At 43.5% G+C, this 24,074-nt stretch overlaps 1 protein-coding gene across 2 annotated transcripts in view; it reads right to left on the bottom strand.

Annotated features, from left to right (window-relative positions):
- The window catches only part of FAP (fibroblast activation protein alpha), an 830,211-nt gene that overhangs the window by 680,826 nt on the left and 125,311 nt on the right, over positions 1-24,074 (bottom strand). For both annotated transcript variants that reach the window (XM_086956603.1, XM_086956604.1), the window contains exon 3: positions 4,175-4,267. In XM_086956603.1, coding sequence (XP_086812729.1) covers positions 4,175-4,267 — 93 coding nt within the window. The remainder of the gene's footprint in view (positions 1-4,174; positions 4,268-24,074) is intronic.

The raw sequence follows: 24,074 nt of genomic DNA, 5'->3' as shown, positions 1-24,074 counted from the left end.
AGGGTCAGAGCTGATTTGCATATAGCCAGTGTCTAACCCAGGGTGGTGTGGAGTGCAAAAAAACGATGGATTTAGGCCCAGATCCTTGTACTGGGGTGAATGTATGACATTGTTCTACATTCTGTCCATCTACTGTGTTTTTTGCAATTTTCACCCTGAGTGTGCTGGGTATACTCAGACGTGAGTCCCAGGCTCTCCACACCACTGGAGTCAAGCTATTCAGGCTGATGAAGGCTGATAGCCAGAAACCGGTCCTTGGATGCTTGATTCCGGTCTAGGAAAGACATGGCTTGGTAGTTCGGACTGGACTGTTCCCATGAGGCACAGGGTCAGAGCTGATTTGCATATAGCCAGTGTCTAACCCAGGGTGGTGTGGAGTGCAAAAAAACGATGGATTTAGGCCCAGATCCTTGTACTGGGGTGAATGTATGACATTGTTCTACATTCTGTCCATCAACTGTGTTTTTTGCAATTTTCACCCTGAGTGTGCTGGGTATACTCAGACGTGAGTCCCAGGCTCTCCACACCACTGGAGTCAAGCTATCCAGGCTGATGAAGGCTGATAGCCAGAAACCGGTCCTTGGATGCTTGATTCCGGTCTGGGAAAGACATGGCTTGGTAGTTCGGACTGGACTGTTCCCATGAGGCACAGGGTCAGAGCTGATTTGCATATAGCCAGTGTCTAACCTAGGGTGGTGTGGAGTGCAAAAAAACGATGGATTTAGGCCCAGATCCTTGTACTGGGGTGAATGTATGACATTGTTCTACATTCTGTCCATCAACTGTGTTTTTTGCAATTTTCACCCTGAGTGTGCTGGGTATACTCAGACGTAAGTCCCAGGCTCTCCACACCACTGGAGTCAAGCTATCCAGGCTGATGAAGGCTGATAGCCAGAAACCGGTCCTTGGATGCTTGATTCCGGTCTGGGAAAGACATGGCTTGGTAGTTCGGACTGGACTGTTCCCATGAGGCACAGGGTCAGAGCTGATTTGCATATAGCCAGTGTCTAACCCAGGGTGGTGTGGAGTGCAAAAAAACGATGGATTTAGGCCCAGATCCTTGTACTGGGGTGAATGTATGACATTGTTCTACATTCTGTCCATCAAATGTGTTTTTTGCAATTTTCACCCTGAGTGTGCTGGCTATACTCAGACGTGAGTCCCAGACTCTCCACACCACTGGAGTCAAGCTATCCAGGCTGATGAAGGCTGATAGCCAGAAACCGGTCCTTGAATGCTTGATTCCGGTCTGGGAAAGACATGACTTGGTAGTTCGGACTGGACTGTTCCCATGAGGCACAGGGTCAAAGCTGATTTGCATATAGCCAGTGTCTAACCCAGGGTGGTGTGGAGTGCAAAAAAACGATGGATTTAGGCCCAGATCCTTGTACTGGGGTGAATGTATGACATTGTTCTACATTCTGTCCATCAACTGTGTTTTTTGCAATTTTCACCCTGAGTGTGCTGGGTATACTCAGACGTGAGTCCCAGGCTCTCCACACCACTGGAGTCAAGCTATCCAGGCTGATGAAGGCTGATAGCCAGAAACCGGTCCTTGGATGCTTGATTCCAGTCTGGGAAAGACATGGCTTGGTAGTTCGGACTGGACTGTCCCCATGAGGCACAGGGTCAGAGCTGATTTGCATATAGCCAGTGTCTAACCCAGGGTGGTGTGGAGTGCAAAAAAACGATGGATTTAGGCCCAGATCCTTGTACTGGGGTGAATGTATGACATTGTTCTACATTCTGTCCATCAACTGTGTTTTTTGCAATTTTCACCCTGAGTGTGCTGGGTATATTCAGACGTGAGTCCCAGGCTCTCCACACCACTGGAGTCAAGCTATCCAGGCTGATGAAGGCTGATAGCCAGAAACCGGTCCTTGGATGCTTTATTCCGGTCTGGGAAAGACATGGCTTGGTAGTTCGGACTGGACTGTTCCCATGAGGCACAGGGTCAGAGCTGATTTGCATATAGCCAGTGTCTAACCCAGGGTGGTGTGGAGTGCAAAAAAATGATGGATTTAGGCCCAGATCCTTGTACTGGGGTGAATGTATGACATTGTTCTACATTCTGTCCATCAACTGTGTTTTTTGCAAGTATCTTAAAGTGCTACATTTAGGCTGATTCATTTCTATTATTTACATAGGGAGTATATGACTCCGGGCAAAATATCTCTGTTTTTTCATGCTACTAATGTGGCATGTCCTCGATGCGATGAACATGGGGTTGAAATGTTCCACATGATGTGGTCTAGTTCACTGTTGGGGGGGGTTTGGAGGGATGTAGTGTACTGCATTAATGAGGTGACACAGACGTTGATTGATTGTGCTCCCTTGTTTTTGCCTTCTGGGGGGATTTCCTAGATCTGTCAAGCGCAAAAATACTTCAGGACTTATTGACTTGGCCCTGGTGCTTTCTAGACATGAGATTACTATGCATTGAAAAGCTGCAAGGGCCCATAGGGTTGAAAAATGGAAGGGGGAGGTTTGATTCAGTGGACAGGCTATGAGAGCACTGTGTTACGTAGAGAAGTGAGGAAAGGAAGAGGATCATTTGGCAGTAGTCGAGCATGGGATCCCTTATTGGATTGTCTTAGTGACCCTGACATGGTGGATGTATCTGGGGAGGAATGCACGTAGTAGTAATTTCAGAACATTCTGGAATGGAGAGTATGTAGTAGCAAATTCTGAAAATGTACGCTAAGAATGGAGAATATGTAGTATCAAATACTGAAAATGTGAATTTTGAGGCAAGAGGCTTCTAGACTATGATTCGAAAACAGTGATGCATGATGTGATAGGGGCTGCACTTTAAGGGGTTGTGGGAGGGTAGGGTGTAATAGGTTATTTGCAGTAGGATGTGTAGTGATATTTGTGTAATCTTTGTATCCTAATCAACTTATTTGGGTAATGTGTAATTTATCAAAAATGGCAATAAAATTCTGTTTACAAAAAAGAAAAGACTTCAATGTGCATATACATACCCTCATTATTTGAATGTCCTGTGATGTCTAAACATGAAAAGATATTTGTTCCCTATAACAAACTATACTTTCAACAAGAATATCCATCCAGAAAGCACTAAGGGGCATATTATCAAGAACGGCGTTAAAATTATCGCCGATTTAGCGGCAGGAAACTGCCACTAAAGCGGCGATAATGGGCTTGATAATATGCCCTTGAGAATTCCAATAGAAGCCCATGTTCACACCAGAACATGGGCTTCTATGGGAATTCACAAAGGCATATTATCAAGCCCATTATCCCAGCTGTTTTTTGATAATATGCCCCTAAATTGTGTATTTCAGGAATGAGCTCCTACAAACCGCCTCACCAAAACTGTGGTTTTTCTACGGGTCTTACCAACAGAGCTTCAGCTGGCTCTGTCTCCATCAACATGTGACCTGGCAATCTATCTGCCACTATGTCACAGTCACAGTCACCCCACCCTATTATGGCAAAAGCAACACTTCCTAGATTTACGTTTTGAGGCATGGAAGTGCCGTGCTAGGAAATCCCTGAATGGTCCCACAGCACAGGTGAAATGTTCCCAGTGTATCAGGGGCAATCATTTCTTTTTTCTTTGTTTTTTAGGAATAAACGGACGCTTTGGGATTTTCTTCTTGAAAAACAAACATGGTTCCTGCTCCTTAAGCTTCAAAGCAGCCACATCAGTGGTGGTTTTGAGACACCCGCAGGTAAGTGGGGATCTCTAAACATGGCGGACTGTTCGCCACCTGGGAAACATAGATCACGGCCTTTATGACCTGGAAGGCTAGTGGGCCACCTGCGAGGGCTTATATTAGCCCCTTTGTCCCTAATTTCCAACTATATATTTTTCATGATTCTCATAATTTTTGGGATCCTCTAAGCCAATCAAGTTAAATTTAAAATAAAATCAAATGTCATCGATCAAGTTAAAATTAACACTTTACGTGTTCAAAAGGAAATCTCTATGGTGTTCAAGAACCATTATATACCTTGTCACTATTTGTATGAACAACTGTCCTTGAAAGATTGAAATGTTACACCATTTTGATCCAAAGATTCCAGTTTCAAGAATATGTTATGTTGACAATGTATCTGTAATTTTCATTTAGATATTAAATCTACATCAGAAAGAATGCACGAATAACAATGCAACAGCTAGAAATTCAAGAGGCATACACCATACCTGAAATCCAAGAGGTATAATATTGTTTGTAATAGAAATGTGAACTAAATGCATCTTCCAAAGTGAATGGTCTGCCATCCTTCGTGTTCTGACCTTCATAGAAACAAAAATACAGAGGTGTGTAAATAGAGAGCTTTGCAAGAAGGGATTTCCAAATTTTCTGGCATCATTTTAGTACCTAGCAGTAGTGCTTTAACAGAATGCATTCCTAGACTAACTTTCTGTCACTGTTAGTGTTAGCGTTACTAAATGAGTAGGGAAGGAGACAGACTGAAAGGATGACAATGGGGAAAAGGGCAGGAAGAGATGGGAAGGAGCAAATAGGTGAAAGTTAGGAATGAGAAAATAAGGCTGGGAGAAAAATAAGAAAGCTAGTTGAACAGGAAGGGGAAAAGAGTGAGGGGAGAAGGAAGGAATAAGGGAAAGATGAAAGGAGGAAACTTGGAAGGAAGGATGGAAAGATAAAAGGAAGCCTGACATGAATGAAGGGTTAAGGGCGGGTGAAAACATGGAAGAACAAGCTTCAACTGTTGCAAAATGCAGCAGCTAGATTGCTCACCGACACACCAAAATTTAAGCCTATTGCTAAGGAAATCAAAAAACGTCACTGGCTGCATGTGAAGAAAAGGGTACGTTTTAAAGCTCTGTGTACAAGGCACTGCAGGGCACCGGCCCAGAATACCTCAAGCAGCAGCTGCAGTGGTACCAGCCCAAAAGATTACTTCGCTCATTGGGGGCTAGGTTGGTATCAGTACCGTCCATAAAAAGAGTTTCATGGGGTGGGAGAATCTTCATTGCTGGTGCTGCAAGGGCCTGGAATGATCTCCCCTTCCACTTAAGAAACTCCACCAATCTCCTGAAATTCAAGAAACAATTTAAAACCTGGCTCTTTAACCTTTAATTGTGCCTCCGCCTCAACATCCGGAGGAAAGCTGTTAGCGCCAGGACACCCTTGGGTAACAGTTTGTGCTTTAGAAATACCCTTAACATTAACAAGTGTGAAAAGAAGCGAGGTTGAAAATATGAACGGAAGGAAGAAAGGAAAGATGGAGAGGAAAAGGACGGCTAGAAGGTAAAATTATTAATATGTGAAAAGATGGCTAGATGGACGGACTGACAGATAGGCTGTTGAGCAAAAGAATGGATAGACAAAAGGATAAGTGAAGAAAAAGTAAAAGGAAAGAATGTGGAGGCGAAGCACTGGATAGATCAGCGAAAGGACGGATTGATGGATGGATGGATAGATTCTTAGATGGATGGATGGATGGATTGATGGACATTAGAAGGCTGAATGGGTAAAGGATGGATGGTTAATGGATTAGTAAAATGGTGAAAGTATGGCAAGGTGAAAAAGTAAATTGCAGATTTGGATGGTTAAATGCATGCAAGTGTGAAAGGATTAATCAATAGGCGGGTGAAAGATGAAAGGAACTTTTGCTGGGATCATGACCATTACTTGCTGCTGGTTTGCTTGCTATTTAAGGTTTTGCTCAAAGTGGTGATTTTTTAATTTTTTCACTGCTCCCTTGAAAATCGTTTCTACCTCTCCATTACACCTTTAACATATTATTTTTAGTTCTCAGCATAATTACCTAATTTCTCGCTGAGTCGAAAAACCCTAGATATCATTAAAAATGAGCTTTAGGATTCATTACAAATTGGGAAGGCTTATTTAACGCCTGCTATTATTTGAGAAGTGCTGGTGATTAACATTAAATGAGTGTACAGTCTGTTTCATAAATGTCGATCCACACAAAGGTCCGCGAGTGCAGAAGTGACATTTATTTATGTATGTATTTGTGTTTTTATTGTGAGGTCTATCAAAGTCCAGATGTACTTTTAGTTTTAGTTATTTATGTATGTGTTTATTATGACTTTTAAATATTTGAAATAGGGGTACATGTTACTCAGCGCCTTAATTACTGGCAATATTCAGTTACATAATGAGACATAAAGCAAGGGAAGTTAGGTTCTAATGGAATAGGCGCTGCTCAAATCTAATATTCTTCACATGCAAACCTTGACTAGTGAAGAATTGCGTTGGAAATCAAGTCTGAATAGCTCAGTCTTTAGGGGACTCAGAGAGGGATTGTGGGCATCTCGCAGTCCAGAGCCCAACACGCTTCATGTTTCAACCTATTGAATGATTGTTGATGGATGAGGTGGGTGGCTTTCAATGTATGTAGATATTCTTTGCCTTTCCCCCTATAAGCACTGTGGATGGTCTATAAGACCATGAGTTTGAATCTGACAGCATGTCAGTTGAGGGCTTTGAGGTTTAATGTAATTGAGTTTCCAGAGATTGAGACACGATATGGCTGACTGGTTTTGGAATCTTTGTAGATTGGCTACATGCTTTTTAGGTAGGTTTCTCTGGGTAATGTTATTTTAGTACTCATAGGAAGTAACAAGGCTCTTGTTAGCTCCAACGTGAGATCAGTTTGGAAGAATGGAAATAAATGTCAGAGAATAGAGAGCTGGAAATGAATGCCTCTGACTAATGCAAAGACTTCAGGGGCTAACCAGACTCCATAGTGAAAAAGTATATCCCTAGTTCCAGGGCTTTTGGGCCGCTATTGAGGTGTTCCCAGGATTTGAAGTCAATGAAAAGGTTGGGCACTAGATTCAGATTGCCCCATTGCGAAGATGCCAGTTGTGTCTTCGTTGATCCACAGGGTGTTCCTTTTAATCCAATGGAGAGCATGATTGTGAAAATAACTAACGCAATAAAGTGGGTGGGATTGACCAGAAAGTATTGAAGGGGGGTGTCACAGTCATACATTTGAAACGTGGCTTGCTGTTATTCAAGTGGTTGGGCTAAGGGAAAAATGAAAATATTGAACAACAAGCAAAAGAGGGGTGATCCTTGGCAGTGGGTGATTCAAATGACCAGATAGATCTAACCTTTTGGATGCTGTTCAACAGAGCAAATATAATCAATGATATAATAGATTCAGTTATTCATGCCCATTGTTCCAGCTTTTCCAGAAGCATTGTATGGCCGAGAGATTCATGTGCCACAGAGCTGCAGAGGCGTACAAGTGCTGCTTTCCCTTACGCTTTCTATTGCTGATTTCGTGCCTCTGGGGCTCCTCTAGGAGCTGATTTGATACAATGTACTGTTGGAATTGTCCTGTGTCCTCTCTTTTCCTGATGCTTATGGAGGAACACGAGGTTGTAGATTGGGCAGGGGTTTGACAGGGTCTTAGAATCAGCAGTTAATTGTTTATAGGATATGAATGTGGTGTGTTTCAGAGGCACAGAATCCTCTGTCGTATACTTTCTGATGGGTTTTACATTTTTCAGATCTGGACTTGTGCCTTTGCCGTTTCAGCTATTGGTTGGCATATTTCATTTCACCCAGTTCTATGCTGAAACACTTATTGGGTGCTTTGTTACCTTGCTTGACATTTCATACTTTTGATTCTAGCCTGTATTACCTTTTACCAGCGAAACAGAAAAGCAGAAAAAGATTTTTAATGACAGCGACAACAAAATAAGGAAAAACATGCGGGGTGGGGGTGGGGTCCTCATAGGATAATTGTTGCTGTTTGTCACCTGAGGGGATGAAATTGGTTCTTCTTATTAATCGTTAATTTTCCTGAATGTTAATTATTGTACTGTATAGATGGAAAGTCATTTTAAAAAGTTTAGCTTTTTAGTCTATTTTGTGATATACTTTTATGTTACAGAAAAGTATCAGATAAAGTTAACATTAATTGATTAATAGTGACAACCGTGGCTCTGAGTCAATGTGAGGATTCTGAGACCGAAGTACAAATATGTTAAAAACAAAAAAACAAATATTAACAAACATGCCACGGACAAAATGTTTATGTGAGTTTACATTATTCTTGACTGGCTCATTTCTTGTACAGAGCGGTTCTTTTACACATGAGAAAGGCAATTGAGTGTATTGTGCGTGAGGGTAAAAGATATAAGCATTATTGTTGTCTGACATTTTGACAGTATACAGGTACTTTATTGTATACCCATGAGAGAGCGCAAATCGAGTAAAATGTAGAAGTGCACCATATTTACAAGCACGTTGCACAAGTCTAGTTAAAGGAACATATAAGCGTGTCGAATTTAGAGAGTGTATACATAAGGGTGCTTAATTAATATAGAGTGCATATATCAGTGTGAAAAGCTAATGTAGTAATGTTTAGAGATATTAGAATGATATTAAATTCCATGTTATGTGACTGTTGCAAAGGAGAATGTAATGCTGCCAAACGTAGAAATGTGTAGGCCTCATGGCAGTTCACTGAAGAAAGAAAACGTGCCTTTGCAATTTCATCTGAGATGGATTACTGTTGTTATAATTCAAAGTATTATTGATCATAGACTGAAAAAATATGTTTTATAGAAGTGTTTCCTATAACCAGTGTGTGTAATAAGTTAGAATACTGTTTAGGCTGAGAAATAAAGGTTCATAGAGTGCACAGGCCTGTTTCATGTAATTCTAGTAGGCCTGGATAGATAAGGTCGTTTCTTTTGATCTGCATGTGCTAGTTAAAATCAGGTCGTGTTAAGCATAAATTGTGGACCATGCACGAAGTTTTACGACTTAGGAGATAAGCTGGAGGCCGGAATTTGGGGCCCACTTCATGGGTGTCTGTTTGCAGGTGCGAGGGGGTTCCAATCAAGAGAGTGATGAATAGAGATCTGTTCTGGGAGACAGGCACAGGCCTGGAGGAGGCTTCAGGAATTTCCTGGGGGGTACCGTCTTGCCGAGAAGAGCCTGAGAAGCAAGGTCAACGCTAACAAGGAGCCCGGAGGAGTATCAGCATGGAAAAAGCCAGAACCGACACCACGTGAGAGGTGTACGTGAGGGGCGTCTCTGAGGGGCGTTTCAACTGTAATTGTGATTTTGTATTAGGGACAGCACCCTGGGGTGGAGTTAGAGCAGATGGCCTGAGGAACCTTAGAGAGCGGATGGGTAGGCAGAGAGGGCACAATTACGATGCACAGATTTACAACAAAGACTAAGGGAAAGTGAGTGATCTTCTTTGGAAGTCACCACGGCTGACACCTTTTTAGGTTAAGATCCTGCTAAGTAGGGATGTCACTTAGTCTAGTGTAGGGACAGTCTAATCTGGATTTTTCTTCTTTTTTTGTAAATGACGCTCAAGTTACAACTTGTGTCTATTCTTGCAAACTTGCTGATCTTTGAATTAGTCTTGCTGATATTCTTCTGTCGCCTAAGAGCATTTAGAGAATTCATGTTTGTATTGATGCCAGTGCATCTTTTGAACCTTATATTGAGATGTTTGTATCTCCAGGTATCCTTGGCTTGATAATACAACTTTAAAACTTATTTGTGGTAAGTGGTTCTTCAGAGTTGTGTAAAGTCTTGAACTGATTAACCTAGTAGTGGATTGCTTTTACTCTATGACAGGTAATAAAGGTTCAGTCGACCTGAGTGGGATCTAGATCTATAGTGATCTGATAAGAGATCAATAATCCCGCCGTAACAGTTGGTAGCAGAGTAGGATGGTTACCTTCTAGAGGAAGGTGATCTGGACTAGGTTAAGATTACCCCGAGGCCCCTAGAGATCGAGACATGAGCAGCAGAAGAATCGCCTGCCGAAGAAGGTGCTGACGGTGCGAGAGAAAAGCAGCAGAATCGGTCGAGAGTGAGTATAATAAGGGTCATGCGTTGTCAGATTGCGGTGTTTGGTGTTGTACTTGTATCGTAATGTTATGCGGAGTTGAATGGCTGTAGTGTGATTGAGGCAGGGTTGTGAGCGCGCGCAACCTGGTGAAAATCTTAAGTTCAGAGAAGAACTTAAGTGGTTTGGGTGTATCGGACATCCAGAGTAATTGTCGACCATTGTAAAGGGGGTCATGAGGTGATAGGGGGAACGCAAGAGTGAGTGTATGGGTAACGAACGCTGGTCGGAAGTTACGGTGTGTAAGTAACCTATCAGTTAAGGCGATTGTCTGGACGTTCGCGGAAAGACATTTTGTCAGTTAAGGTGACAATTACAGTTAGACTGTGGGCGTACAGTCAAGGAAAGTGATTGCTTGGTCGGAAGTAATCATTTTTCAGGGTATGAATGGGACGCATGCATGAACGGGAGACGAGCTGAGAAAGGAGGGGAACTGTTGCGAAGGGGAGACGAGTGACGTCAGAGAGAGCCGCGCAGTGATAGGCCGGTTGGTGTGAAGCCGCGCTGGGATAGGTCGGTTAGCGAGAACCGCGCTGGGATTGGTGGATTGTAATCAGGAAGTAAACAAACACAGGGAAATAGGGGGAAATTGTAGATTTTGATCATGAAGTGTTTTAAATGCTTGAGAGCGATCTTTAAGAGAGAAAGGAGAGAATCTTATTACGGGGAAGAGGCCCCACCAGAGGGTACACCAGCTCATATGGCTACGAATGTTGGGTTGCATACTATACTGTGGCTTGCTACTTGGAGTAAGATTACAGAAGGGAACGAAGAACTGACTTTTCCAAAATACAGAACCTTTAGATTAGAAGTGTTGCACCAGCTAAAAGCAGTTATGTCTTCATTGAGACCTTTGCCTAGACCAACACAGTTTGAAGCCCTTAATGCGTGGATTAGAGCGGCGCACGACAGGAATCAGAACAGGCGTCAAAAAAGGGTGAGACGATCGGTAAGAGCAGTGCAAGACGCCAAATGGGATGCGGAAAACAAGAGATGGAGGGTACAGACTATTGAAGTGGATAAGTTATACGCAGTGATAGAGGTTACAGGAGACAAGAGAACCCCAGAGGAGGATGACGAGAGCGAGTCAGAAGATAGCCTAATAAATAGGTTGTTGATAGATAGACCGCCTCCGTACAATAGAGAGATGGAGGGTATCTAGCTCCCAAGGGAAGATAGGGTTGGCTTAGGGGAGAATGGACCACTCCCTATAACGGATTGGGAACCTACCAAAGGTGAGGAAACACCTCAACCTAGTCCAGTACAGAGAGTAGTCGGAAGGTTTGTGGTGCAGAAGGTGCCAGCAACGGAGTGTGTTGAGTCTTATGGATTGCCAGATGCTCTTCAAGTGCCCGTTAACATAGGTCCTATAGTATCGATTTATAACCCAGAGAAAGTGCGAGAGGAGGAACAGGTACGGCTAGACAGAGAAAGGGCTGAGATGGAAAGGAGGAACAACATGACAAATGCCCGGAGGCAATTGCCAGGACCGAGAGAATGGAGCACCCCATTGGATTCAGCAGTGGATCCCAAAACAGAACAGGGGGGTCAGAGAGGACCGATGGATCTGAGAGGACCACGGCCGAAATCCTTTAAGGAGTTGAGGGCTGACTTGAGGGAATGGGATGCTGCCACAGGAACACAGAGTAACAGGTCAAGAGCGGAAGCTGAATGGGGAAGTCAGGGCAATGGGACATTGTCTCACTGTGGGGCTAGCGAAAGCGGACAGGAGTGGGACGGTGAGAGTCAGGAGAGTAGAGGAGCTACCCGTCATATCCACGGTGGAAGTAGGCAGGAGCAAGAAGGTAGAAGTACAGATTGTGGAGGGGTGTCTCGTCTCATTCACAGTGAGGGAGACCGAAGGACGCAAGAGTACAGGGATAGCTTTAAGTGCACTCACCATGCACCTGGTGATAACATACAGCATTGGAATCGCGGGAACATGGGGAGCCACGAGGTGTCTCACCATGTGTCAAGCGATCATGGGCAGGAGCGGGATCGCAGGAACATGGGGAGCCGTGAAGGGCCTTGCCTTGCGTCGAGCGATCATGGACAGCAGGGGAATTGCGAAAGCATGGGGAATAATGGAGTGTCTTACCATGCACCTAGAGAAACCAAGCAGAATGGGCAGTGTGGGACTATGGGGAATAGAGCAGTGTTTCACCACACACCAAGAGAGGATGGAACTGCATGGGACCTGGAGAGATGGGATCATGGGAGGACTCCCCATAACACGCCTGAGTCCAGACGCAGGACTCAGAGCTGTGATGGGAGAGACGTAAATGGGCTCTCTAGAGACAGCATACTGAAAGCTGTGATAAAGGCAAAAAGGCTCGATGTGACCAGTTTAAAATCTGACCTGGATGAGATAATAGATGGTACGTTGCCTTTAGACAGTATCGACATGTACGAGCAAGATGAGGTGCTGTTTATAGCAAAGGATATTACTCTGAAGGCAAGAGCAATTCACGAGAAATTATCTGAACTGGCAGACAAGTATATGGTAGACTTGTCAAGAACAAAGGCATTACAGGGTAACCATAGGTTGCATTATACAGATCAGGATCTGGACGAGAGGAGGACAATTGGTTTGAAAACACACATAAGGGAACTCATCACAGGAATAAGGGCATGGAGAGATCTGGATAAATGGGAAGAAAGGTGGTCCAAGAAAGGGACTGTCAGGCGGAGCGCGATTGTGATGTCCCTGGAGGGAGGGCCACTGCGGATGGAGGTATACCCTTTGCAAGAAATAGCGAATGGGAGTTATGTACATGTGCCCTGGAGTACGGGAGATTTGGCTGCGTTTACCAATTCATTTCCTAAGTTAAGAGAGAATCCCGTAGAGTGGTACAAACAGGTAGAGAGGTTCATGAAGATCTCGAAGGTACTGTGGATTGATTTGAACACCTTATTTGATATTGTGGTCCCAGGAGACTTGTGGACAGCATGCAAAGTTAGTGTTGAATGGCCCACAGCAGAACCAGAAAGAAATGCTCATACTAATGCACCGTCACAAATAGTAATGACAAAATATGAAAGGGTGATGACATGGCTGAAAGAGAAGGTGCCACCGCAAGATATAGATTGGGTGAAAATAGACCAAACTAGACAGGAACCCAAGGAGACAGTCCATGAATGTTATGAGCGATTGCTGAAAACGTTCAAACAATACAGTGGATTAGATGTAATGGATCCCAAAGACATAGGACAGTTTGTATCGAAGTTCGTTTTGGGGTTGAGACCTGATATTTGTTTGATGATCCAGCAACACCTAATTTGTTGGCAAAACAAACCATTGCATGAAATTTTGAGATACGCAAGGTATTGCAGTGATGAAATAGATTCCAAAGCAAAGAAACTTAAGGAGAAGTTGATGATGGTTCAGATGCAGTCGGCTGGAAACGGTGGACAGCAGCAACAGGGAACAGGGACGATGGGAAGGAGATCAAATGGTCAGAATAGGGACAACGAGGAAAATCCAAGACCTAGAATAGACTTTGCTACATTGAAAAAGACGACAAAGTGTCACCAGTGTCACCAGGCGGGACATTGGAAACGCACGTGTCCCTATAACCCTGAAAACGGAGAACTGGAAGTAGAGGAGGAGGAAGTTCAGACCGTTCCAGTCCAAGGGATGACAGTACCAAAGGGTAAGGTGGCCAAAGGGGGGACTTCGGCTCCTCGAGCTCAGTTCCCTCAACCACCAATATTGTGACAGAAGGAAAGATCTATAGACAAATGCCTCTTTTAGTAGGAGGAGAAGAATGTTACTACGTTGATCCACTGATTGGACGGCGTGTGAGTAGAGAAGAGGACTGTACCCTCGGGGCAGTTCTAGAGGTGGACCAAAGGGGACCGTTTGTTGAGGCTGAGGTAGCGGGGTGTCCTACGAGATTTTTGGTAGATACCGGAGCTACTCGATCAACTTTGAGATCAGCAGTGGTTCCGGACCTGCCAATGTCGGGGGAAACAATTCAAGTGGTAGGAGTCGCTAATAGGAGAATGACTAACCCTTTGACGGAACCGGTGCTAGTGAGAATAGGAAAATACAGCGATGAACATCAGTTTGTGCTATGTGATTCTAGCCCTGTGTGTCTGTTAGGAAGAGACTTATTGTGCAAACTAAATTGCACAATATACTGCACGCCTCAGGGAGTAGAGGTACAGACTAACGACGATGATGCCACCTTTAAAGTTGCAAATTCCAAAGTATGCGTAGAACTGTATCCTACCCTGACGGTGGAAGAGCTCCCTTGGGACTTAAGGGATACTGTGTCATCTGAAGTATGGGATTTCACTGGAGAAGAGATAGGATTGATTAAAGGAATAGAACCAGTGAAAATCATGATAAAACCAAATGTTGAATATCCAAGAACGCCTCAATACAAACTGACCCCGGAGACGATTGCAGGAATAAAACCCGTGATCGACTCCATGATTAAGCAGGAAATACTGAAGGAAATCGTGGGTAGTCCATGTAACTCCCCAATTATGGGTTTGCAGAAACCTAACGGGAAATTTAGAATAGTACAGGATCTTCGAAAGGTTAATAACATAGTTGTTTCATGTTGTCCAGTGGTACCGAATCCATCAGTGATATTGTTTCAGATACCATTCCAAGCTGAGTGGTTCACAGTGATAGACCTTTGCCAGGCTTTCTTTTCAATTCCATTAGATGAGGAGAGCCAGTTTCTTTTCGCATTTAAGCTGGAAGATCGCGTCTTAACATGGTGTCGTATCCCACAGGGGTATACAGAAAGCCCATCGATTTTCAACCAGCTACTGAAGAAAAATCTTGAAAGTCTAGTACTACCACAGAACTCGGTTCTAGTTCAGTACATAGACGACCTACTTGTTGCGTCAGAAACAGAAGAAGCTTGTAAGATAGACACCATCACCTTGCTGAACCATTTAGCTGAAAATGGACATAAGGTGTCTCCGAGCAAATTACAGTACAGTCTGACAGAAGTACAGTACTTGGGTCACCGAATTGAAAAAGGAAAACGGAAGGTGTCACCAGACAGGATAGAGGCGATCATGAAGATGAACTCGCCTACGACACAAAGAGAGGTCAGGATGTTCCTAGGAATGGTTGGTTATTGCCGACAGTGGATAGCTAACTTTTTCCTGAAAGCAAAACCCTTACAAAAACTGACGCACAAGGAGGTGAGTGATCCGGTACCATGGGACAAGGATTGTTTGATGTCGTTCCTACAGCTGAGAGAGGACTTGTGTCGTGCTCCAGCTTTGGGAATGCCAGACTACGAAAAACCATTTTTACTTCACTGTTGCGAGAGAGAAGGTTGTGCTTTGTCAGTCCTAGCACAAATTCATGGAAATGCCCGTAGACCAGTTGCATATTTCTCAGCTACTTTAGACCCTGTAGCCGCAGCGTTGCCCGGATGTCTTACATCCGTTGCTGCAACGGGTGTCAGCATTGAGAGGTGTGAAAGCATAGTGATGGGACACCAATTAGTGGTGTATGTACCTCATTCTGTAGAACTGTTAATGACCAGGACCAAGACACAGCACTTGACCAATAATAGACTCACGCGCTACGAGCAAGTTATTCTTGCTGCGGAGAACGTGACCCTTAAGAGATGCTCTGTTTTGAATCCTGCTACTTTGATGCCACTCCCTAATGATATAGAAGACGAGGAATGTGAAGATCATGATTGCCTTGATGTGACTGAACTATGCACCAAGCCGAGACCAGATATTGTGGATGAGCCGTTGACCGACCCTGATGAAATTTTCTTTGTTGATGGCTCATGTGTAAGGGACAATACTGGTCAGTTGAGAGCAGCTTATGCTGTTTGCACCATTACTGGAGTTGTAGAAGCCGCTTGCCTGGAAGGAGTACACTCCGCTCAGGTAGCCGAGATCATTGCATTGACACGTGCCTGTTTAGCAGGTAGCAAAATTCGAGTCACCATTTACACAGATAGCCAATATGGTTTCGGTGTAGTTCATGACTTTGGGCAATTGTGGTCTCAGAGAGGTTACATGACCTCCTCAGGTTCGCCTATTCGAAATGGGGAGTTTGTGAGACTATTGTTAGAAGCGTTACAAGGTCCGGCAGCGATTGCTGTCGTTAAATGTGTAGCACACACCAAAGGTACAGATTTTGTGTCCCAAGGAAACAGGTAAGCCGATGAGGTTGCTCGCTACTGCGCAGAGCAAGGATACTCTTTCACGGAAGTGGAAGTGGGTGGGACACAGGAAAAGACAGAGTTAAACATGATGCTAGAAACAGTTGATGCTTGGGATGATTTAAAAGGCATGCAAGAGAACGCATCAGATTTTGAGAAAAAGGTATGGGAAACTGCAGGATGTGTAAAAAGTGAAATGGATTTGTGGATTTCAGCAGATGGAAGGGCAGTATTACCAAATTAATTAGTGAGTCCAATGGCAAGACAGATACATGGTCCAGTACATTTAGGAAGAGATGCCATGCTGTGGGTATTTAGGCAGACCTGGTATAACCCCAAGTTTAGAGTAGCCGCAGAAGCAGTGTGTCAGAGGTGTGTAACATGTCAGCAATTGAACGTAGGGAAAAGGACACCAGTTACATTGAGTCACATTGGGAGGTCTGGTGGGCCTTTCAACCGGATGCAATTAGACTTTATTGAGATGCCAAAATGCAACCGTCTCAGGTATGTTCTGGTAGTTGTATGTATATTTTCCAGATGGGTCGATGCATACCCTACACGCAGGTGCGACACACTCACAGTAGCAAAGTTGTTGCTTAGAGAGTTAATACCACGCTTCGGGTGCCGACCTCTTTGGAATCAGATAGAGGGGCACATTTCAACAGTGAAGTTGTGAAGATGCTTTGCTATGCATTAAATATAGATCAGAAGTTGCACTGTAGCTATCGACCAGAGGCTTCAGGAATCGTGGAGCAGATAAATGGGACGATAAAATCCCGAATGGCCAAGGTGTGTTCATCGACATCCTTAAGCTGGCCTGATGCTCTGCCATTGGTACTCATGAGTATACGTAGCACACCAGACAGAAGAACAGGTCTCTCCCCACACGAGATTCTAATGGGGAGGGCAATGAGACTTCCATCTGTTCCAACTACAGCTTTGTTGAATATCACAGATGATCTGATCCTGGATTATTGCAAGGGACTTTCTGATGTCATTCATTCTGTGTCTCTCCAGGTGCAGGCTGCTGAAATTCCATCTTCCAGAGACCTATGTCATGACCTGTGCCCTGGTGACTGGGTGCTGGTGAAGAAGCACGTCCGGAAGAACTGCCTAGATGTGCGCTGGAAAGTACCCTACCAGATAATTCTGACAACGAATACTGCTGTCAAGTGTGGAGGGCTGCCAAATTGGTTTCACGCCTCTCACACTCGAAGAGTTCCAGCACCCCTGGAAGAAACAGCTCCTCTCAAAGATGAAAATCCAGCTGTGGACGACGAACCACTAGAGAGGATCAGTCAAGCTGTGGGGGTGTCGGAGGACGCTGGGAGTGCGTCAGATCAAGCGGAAGAAAGACAGGACGACAGTGAAACTGACGTTGCCACAGAAGGAGAAAGTTGCTGTGAATACGGCTCAGACACTGATCAAGCCACAAGTGATCACGAACAAGGCGTGGAGAAGCTAGTTGGCCTGAAAGGAAGAAGAGGCTGAGCTTGAAGCCAACTCCAGGAAGAATCCTTGCTCCTATATCCGAAGACTCAGATCTGGACGAAGGTGCACAGAATCAAGAACAGGAGGGTCCAAGAAGATCAAGGAGGGTGCACGTGCCCTGCAGAAGATACGCCACTCCTGAGTGGACCTACCTAGCAGTAGATGTCTTGTGCACGGAGATCCGGGAGGGTGAGGGAAGTGACAGTGACCAGTACTGACCCAATCATAACGTTGGAAGTGGTGTTGTTGGTACCTGGACTTTAGATCGAAGGGTTGCTGACACTCACTGTCCCCAATCCTCCATATCTGAGTAGAATAAGAGAACTGGTTTTAAACAGAGTAGAATTTCCGACTTTTGGTCCAACGATACCAGCACTCGAGGAGATCATTCTTCGCTTAGAAATTTTAGAATACGTGATTAGAGCAGCTGGAACACGCATGATTGTAGACAGCTAAAGACTTTGTAAATAAACAAGATTGAGAAGATAACCTAGCGCCAAGTGGAAGAAGAAGAAATTTAGGGACTCTTCCATTTAGTGGATGGAGAAGGGCTAGGGTTGTCTGTTGCTAAAATTCAAAAGACTGATCTTGCAAGAGGGATTGTCAGCTTCCAGGTGTGGTTCGAAAAGATCGAATAAGCAAAGAAAACACTGTTGAAGGATCAAAGTAAAGAGACTTTGTGTTGTGGCAGAAAAATAGAACTACACTGTTTTGAGATCATGGAGGCCGGCAACCCGAACCGCAAGGCAAAATGCATAGTAGGCACATTTATAGTGGGAGTAATTTTTCTTATAGTTCTAGTAGTTACTGTATCAGATATAGTGGGACATGAAAATAAAGAGAAAGCAACGAAGACAGCAAAAGATGTAGCGACACTGAAACCTACTACTGCTGGTCAAAGGGGGGACAATACAGAGAAAGATAAAGCTTTGCTAGCAGCAGAAGCTCGCAGGTTGCACGTAGATGAATCACAAGGAAATTTCAAATCAAATGCATATGCTAAATTACTGTATGAATACATTGATGCCATGGATGCAAAGGACTGTTACGTCTGCATGCAATTGCCAGCCTCTGTAGACGAAGGTATTAGGTACCATCATCTTCCATTGACTTATGGAATTACATGTAGTTTGTTGCTTAGTATATTTTATGAACGCGATAGCTTTGAGTATTATTTTTCAAACTTTGACGCTGTTTTACCAGAGGTCCCGGCCTACAAGCATATGAATAAATGGGACTATTATAAGAGTGAAGATAGATTGAGGAAATTTTTCATTCCTTGGAGAACGTTAGATACTTCATATGCCCGAAGAAATCATTTGACCTGTAAAGTGTCAGAAATTGAGAAAAAGTTTATAGGGCAGGTGGATGATCGATACAGAAGGCAGAAGATTCTAAAGGCTTCAGGCCAATGGAAAACAGATTGGACCGAGGAGGAAAAGTCACACAAAAGGAAGGGTAGTAATGGTCCAATAGCTTTAGATCGAGAGCAAAGAGGGAAACTATGAATATACAGGGGTAAAACCTACTATGAGAATGTGTTTGTGGGAGAAGTAAGTTGTGAACATGCTTTCCAAATAGAATACTATACAAAGGATTTCTTGAAAGGAATGCAGGTGATTCCGAATGTATATTTTGTCTGTGGAAGAAATGCATACGTGAAACTACCGGATAATTGGTACGGATCATGTTATTTAGCAATTGTCTTCCCCAAAATATATCATGCCAAAGATCTAGAAATCATAGAGGGAAGAACTCAAGCCAGAGGGAGAAGGGATGTAAGCAATGATGAGGTAGTTGGAGATGTATTTGGTGCCATGTTACCTCTTTTAGGGTTAATACTGAATGATGTCAAGATTAGGAGATTGGCAACGGTTGTAGATAGATTATCTGCCAGTACTGCTAGATCAATAATGCTGGTAGAGGGAGAGATGCAATCGATAAGGGCAATGGTTCTCCAGAACCGACTTGCTTTAGACGTTCTGTTAGCCAAAGAGGGTGGAGTCTGTAAGGCTTTGAAGGTCCAGGAATGTTGCAGTTACATTCCAGACAATTCAAAACCTCTTGAGAAATATATACAGAATATCACTGAAATTCATAATGAGATTGAGGATTTGACAAAGGTGAATGTGTGGGAAAAGGTGGGTCATGGAATGGGTAAAGTTGGAGGTTGGTTTGCCAATCTAGGGAAGAGTTTCATTTGGTACATACTGAAACCTATCATCATAATAGTGATTTGCATAATCACATTGTGGGGGTTGGTGAGGCTGTATCAATGGTATAGATCAAATAGGTTGCAAAGATCCATGAGAGAGCAGGAGCAGAGGTTAGCTGCGATGCAGGATAACCAGTACAGGAGTCTGAGGGCTCTAGAGATGATAAAGTGAGGGAGCGTTGCAACGAGTTCTGTTTGATTCAATTCATTCCCTCAAGGGTGGTGTTGTGATGGTGATGACATCTAAAGGTCATCAAAGGGGGGAACTGAGAGAGCGCAAATCGAGTAAAATGTAGAAGTGCACCATATTTACAAGCACGTTGCACAAGTCTAGTTAAAGAAACATATAAGCATGTTGAATTTATAGAGTGTATACATAAGGGTGCTTAATTAATATAGAGTGCATATATCAGTGTGAAAAGCTAATGTAGTAATGTTTAGAGATATTAGAATGATATTAAATTCCATGTTATGTGACTGTTGCAAAGGAGAATGTAATGCTGCCAAACGTAGAAATGTGTAGGCCTCATGGCAGTTCACTGAAGAAAGAAAACGTGCCTTTGCAATTTCATCTGAGATGGATTACTGTTGTTATAATTCAAAGTATTATTGATCATAGACTGAAAAAATATGTTTTATAGAAGTGTTTCCTATAACCAGTGTGTGTAATAAGTTAGAATACTGTTTAGGCTGAGAAATAAAGGTTCATAGAGTGCACAGGCCTGTTTCATGTAATTCTAGTAGGCCTGGATAGATAAGGTCGTTTCTTTTGATCAGCATGTGCTAGTTAAAATCAGGTCGTGTTAAGCATAAATTGTGGACCATGCTCGAAGTTTTACGACTTAGAAGATAAGCTGGAGGCCGGAATTTGGGGCCCACTTCATGGGTGTCTGTTTGCAGGTGCGAGGGGGTTCCAATCAAGAGAGTAATGAATAGAGCTCTGTTCTGGGAGACAGGCACAGGCCTGGAGGAGGCTTCAGGAATTTCCTGGGGGGTACCGTCTTGCCGAGAAGAGCCTGAGAAGCAAGGTCAACGCTAACAAGGAGCCCAGAGGAGTAGCAGCATGGAAAAAGCCAGAACCAACACCACGTGAGAGGTGTACGTGAGGGGCGTCTCTGAGGGGCGTTTCAACTGTAATTGTGATTTTGTATTAGGGACAGCACCCTGGGGTGGAGTTAGAGCAGATGGCCTGAGGAACCTTAGAGAGCGTATGGGTAGGCAGAGAGGGCACAATTACGATGCACAGATTTACAACAAAGACTAAGGGAAAGTGAGTGATCTTCTTTGGAAGTCACCACGGCTGACACCTTTTTAGGTTAAGATCCTGCTAAGTAGGGATGTCACTTAGTCTAGTGTAGGGACAGTCTAATCTGGATTTTTCTTCTTTTTTTTGTAAATGACGCTCAAGTTACAACTTGTGTCTATTCTTGCAAACTTGCTGATCTTTGAATTAGTCTTGGTGATATTCTTCTGTCGCCTAAGAGCATTTAGAGAATTCATGTTTGTATTGATGCCAGTGTATCTTTTGAACCTTATATTGAAATGTTTGTATCTCCAGTTATCCTTGGCTTTATAATAAAACTTCAAAACTTATTTGTGGTAAGTGGTTCTTCAGAGTTGTGTAAAGTCTTGAACTGATTAACCTAGTAGTGGATTGCTTTTACTCTAGGACAGGTAATAAAGGTTCAGTCGACCTGAGTGGGATCTAGATCTATAGTGATCTGATAAGAGATCAATAATCCCGCGTAACACCCATATATGGGAACATCTTTAAATTGCTCTTAATTTGGTGGGCCCTTTCGTATTCCTTTATTGTTGCATTTAACATCGCCTATCAATGGATCATAATTTTACCAGTTGCCATTTTAAAAATCAATGGCATAGAGTTGATAGTTAATGGGAAATTGTATTTAGTGCTTAATATTATTTCTTTTACATTATTGCCCATATTTAAAGGAATTGAAAACATGTATCCCTTTTGCACCATATAGGGAGATAGCTGTCTCTGATATGGGCAAGATGGTAGCAGCATCAGGAACATTATAGCTTTTCAGAAATCACAGAGGCTCAAATTTAGTACACGTCGAGTACAGCAGCGCTGCACCTACATCTGCAGTGCTGCAATCATACAAATGGTAAAAAATCGGGGCAGCATCATGGGGCATATATACGAGAGAAGAGACGGAGCGTGGCGTAGGCCTCCTTGGCTTAACGTCACACTCCACCACTTCTGAAATGCAGGGCTGCAAAGTATTTACAAGAATACGGTGCAGCCCTGAGTTTCCCCCTGCACTGGCGCTAATTTAGCTACCTAGCACCAATGCTTGCACCCATGTACCATAGTGCAAGGGTGCCTGAGTTGCACGGTGCCCCTTTCTGCACATAAACATTCAGTAATGGCGCTTCTTAACTGCTGTGTGCGCTACTTAATGCAGCACACATAGAAGTTGCAAACCGTCATTTTTTTCAATGATCACCTTCCTGCACATAAACAATCATTGGCGTTTTGCTGCTGCTATGTGTGCATCACAATGCAGCACATGTGGAAACAGCAAAACTGGGTAGAAAAAAAGCATTTCTCCTCGTTTCGCCTATTTAAGATCACGTATTCCCTGGACTTAATTTTGGGGCTGCGTCCTATTTACGCCACCCTTGTAAATAGGGAGCAGCGTCTAAATCAATGGGTTTCACGGTGGAATGCCCACCACAACACCTATTGCCCTCCCCTTTCAGGCTCAGTGTTGCTTGAAAGGGGGCCCTATTTACAAGGCAGCGTTAAACCATGTTAAGTTGCTTAGCTCTGCCTTGTAAGTAAGGCTAAGCCCCTATCGCCACCACAACATCTGAAAAAGTGACGCTGTGGTGGCGATAGAGGCTTGCAATTATGCCCCAATATTTGTAAAGAGCACTACTGAGTTTGTGGGAAATGGTAGCTCAAGAAAATATATATATATTTTATTGCAATACTATGTTTTGCATTCCAGCACAAAAATGATACACAATTGTCTTGTTACACCCTACAGTACAAATGTCTATACACTAACAATTGTTCGAAGTTAAGCCTTGAAAAATATGTAATTTCGTACAAATTACACGTTACTCTAGCGAATATCACACAACATTCGGCATTTTGTACCTGGTTCCATTTGGCCCTAGGATTTCATACATAGTCAGATCTTGATACTTAAATAGATCTGGCATTATATGAATTCCTATGGGAGTTAGCGCTGATCCCACCAGAATAACTAACATGGGATTGGTCCTAGTCACCAGGGGCCATACTATACCTTGTGCCCCAGTGCCCAATGGGTGTGCATACCTGCTTTGTATCACCCGGAGCACAATGGTACTACAGAAGGGGCCACATAAAATTTGCTGCCCCTCCTGTACTAATGTTAGTGCTGGCACACATGTAGCACCAACGCTATCATGAGAGGGCATACCCTTATTTGCATGGGGGCCTAGTACCATGAAAATGAGGGAATCTCTTATAAACGTGGGCGCAGACACACGGGATGCACTGACAGTATGCCACAAAAAGCTAGGGCATTGTCGGTGTGCCTCCTGTAGGCAGCCTTCTCAAGGGGTGGAAGTGAGTTCCTCGGACCCTCCATTTTTCCGTCAGCAGGTGGGTGAAGTCATTCACTGCACCCACCTGCAACAGGGGATCTCTCCCCCTCTTCTAAGTGCAGGTGGTTTGCTGCCTGGTGAGAGAACCATAGAGTGGCTTTGAAGCAGCCTCTCCGTATTTCACTGAGTGTTCTGCCCCAGGGCAGCGCCAGATTGCTTATGCCCTAGGGGCAGTTCATTCATTGTAATAGGGCACTCTTTCCCCGTTTGCATCCAGCACACCTTTTGAAAGGTGCGCAATGGCGCAATTAGAGAAAGTCAACTCTATCAGTACACTGCCCCAGATAGCCAAATTGCACTATACTCACATCAACGTTCCAGTACAAAATATATATTTCATGAAAAAGTTAATCAACGCTACCATTACAACTGTTCTGCATTGTCCAGCACAACTTTGTGCTGCGCAAGAACATAGTAAATCTGCACCAGAAAATCAAATTTCAAATAAGACTAGAAAATCATGGCATAGAAAAGTCAATAAAATCGAGGAAGATAAATAAATACACATTTTTAACATGTCTGCTGATTTAAATATTTCTATGGTTCAATAAAAACAGATTTTCATCGTAAACACACTATACACAAACAAAGAATTACAAATGCATTCTAGTAAACTGTCCGATAGAGGTGTTATTCACTTCTTCTTAAACTCTGTAGATATTTTTTCGCCAATGTTAATAACTGCTTCAGCATGGATTTGTTTTACACTTTGATTGGCATTCGCACTCAGTTTA

Source organism: Lissotriton vulgaris, chromosome 2_1 (genome assembly GCF_964263255.1).
Source record: "Lissotriton vulgaris chromosome 2_1, aLisVul1.2, whole genome shotgun sequence".
Classification (NCBI taxonomy): domain Eukaryota; kingdom Metazoa; phylum Chordata; class Amphibia; order Caudata; family Salamandridae; genus Lissotriton; species Lissotriton vulgaris.
The sequence above is the reverse complement of the archived record's forward strand: the minus strand, read 5'-3'. Positions and strand labels throughout refer to the sequence as shown.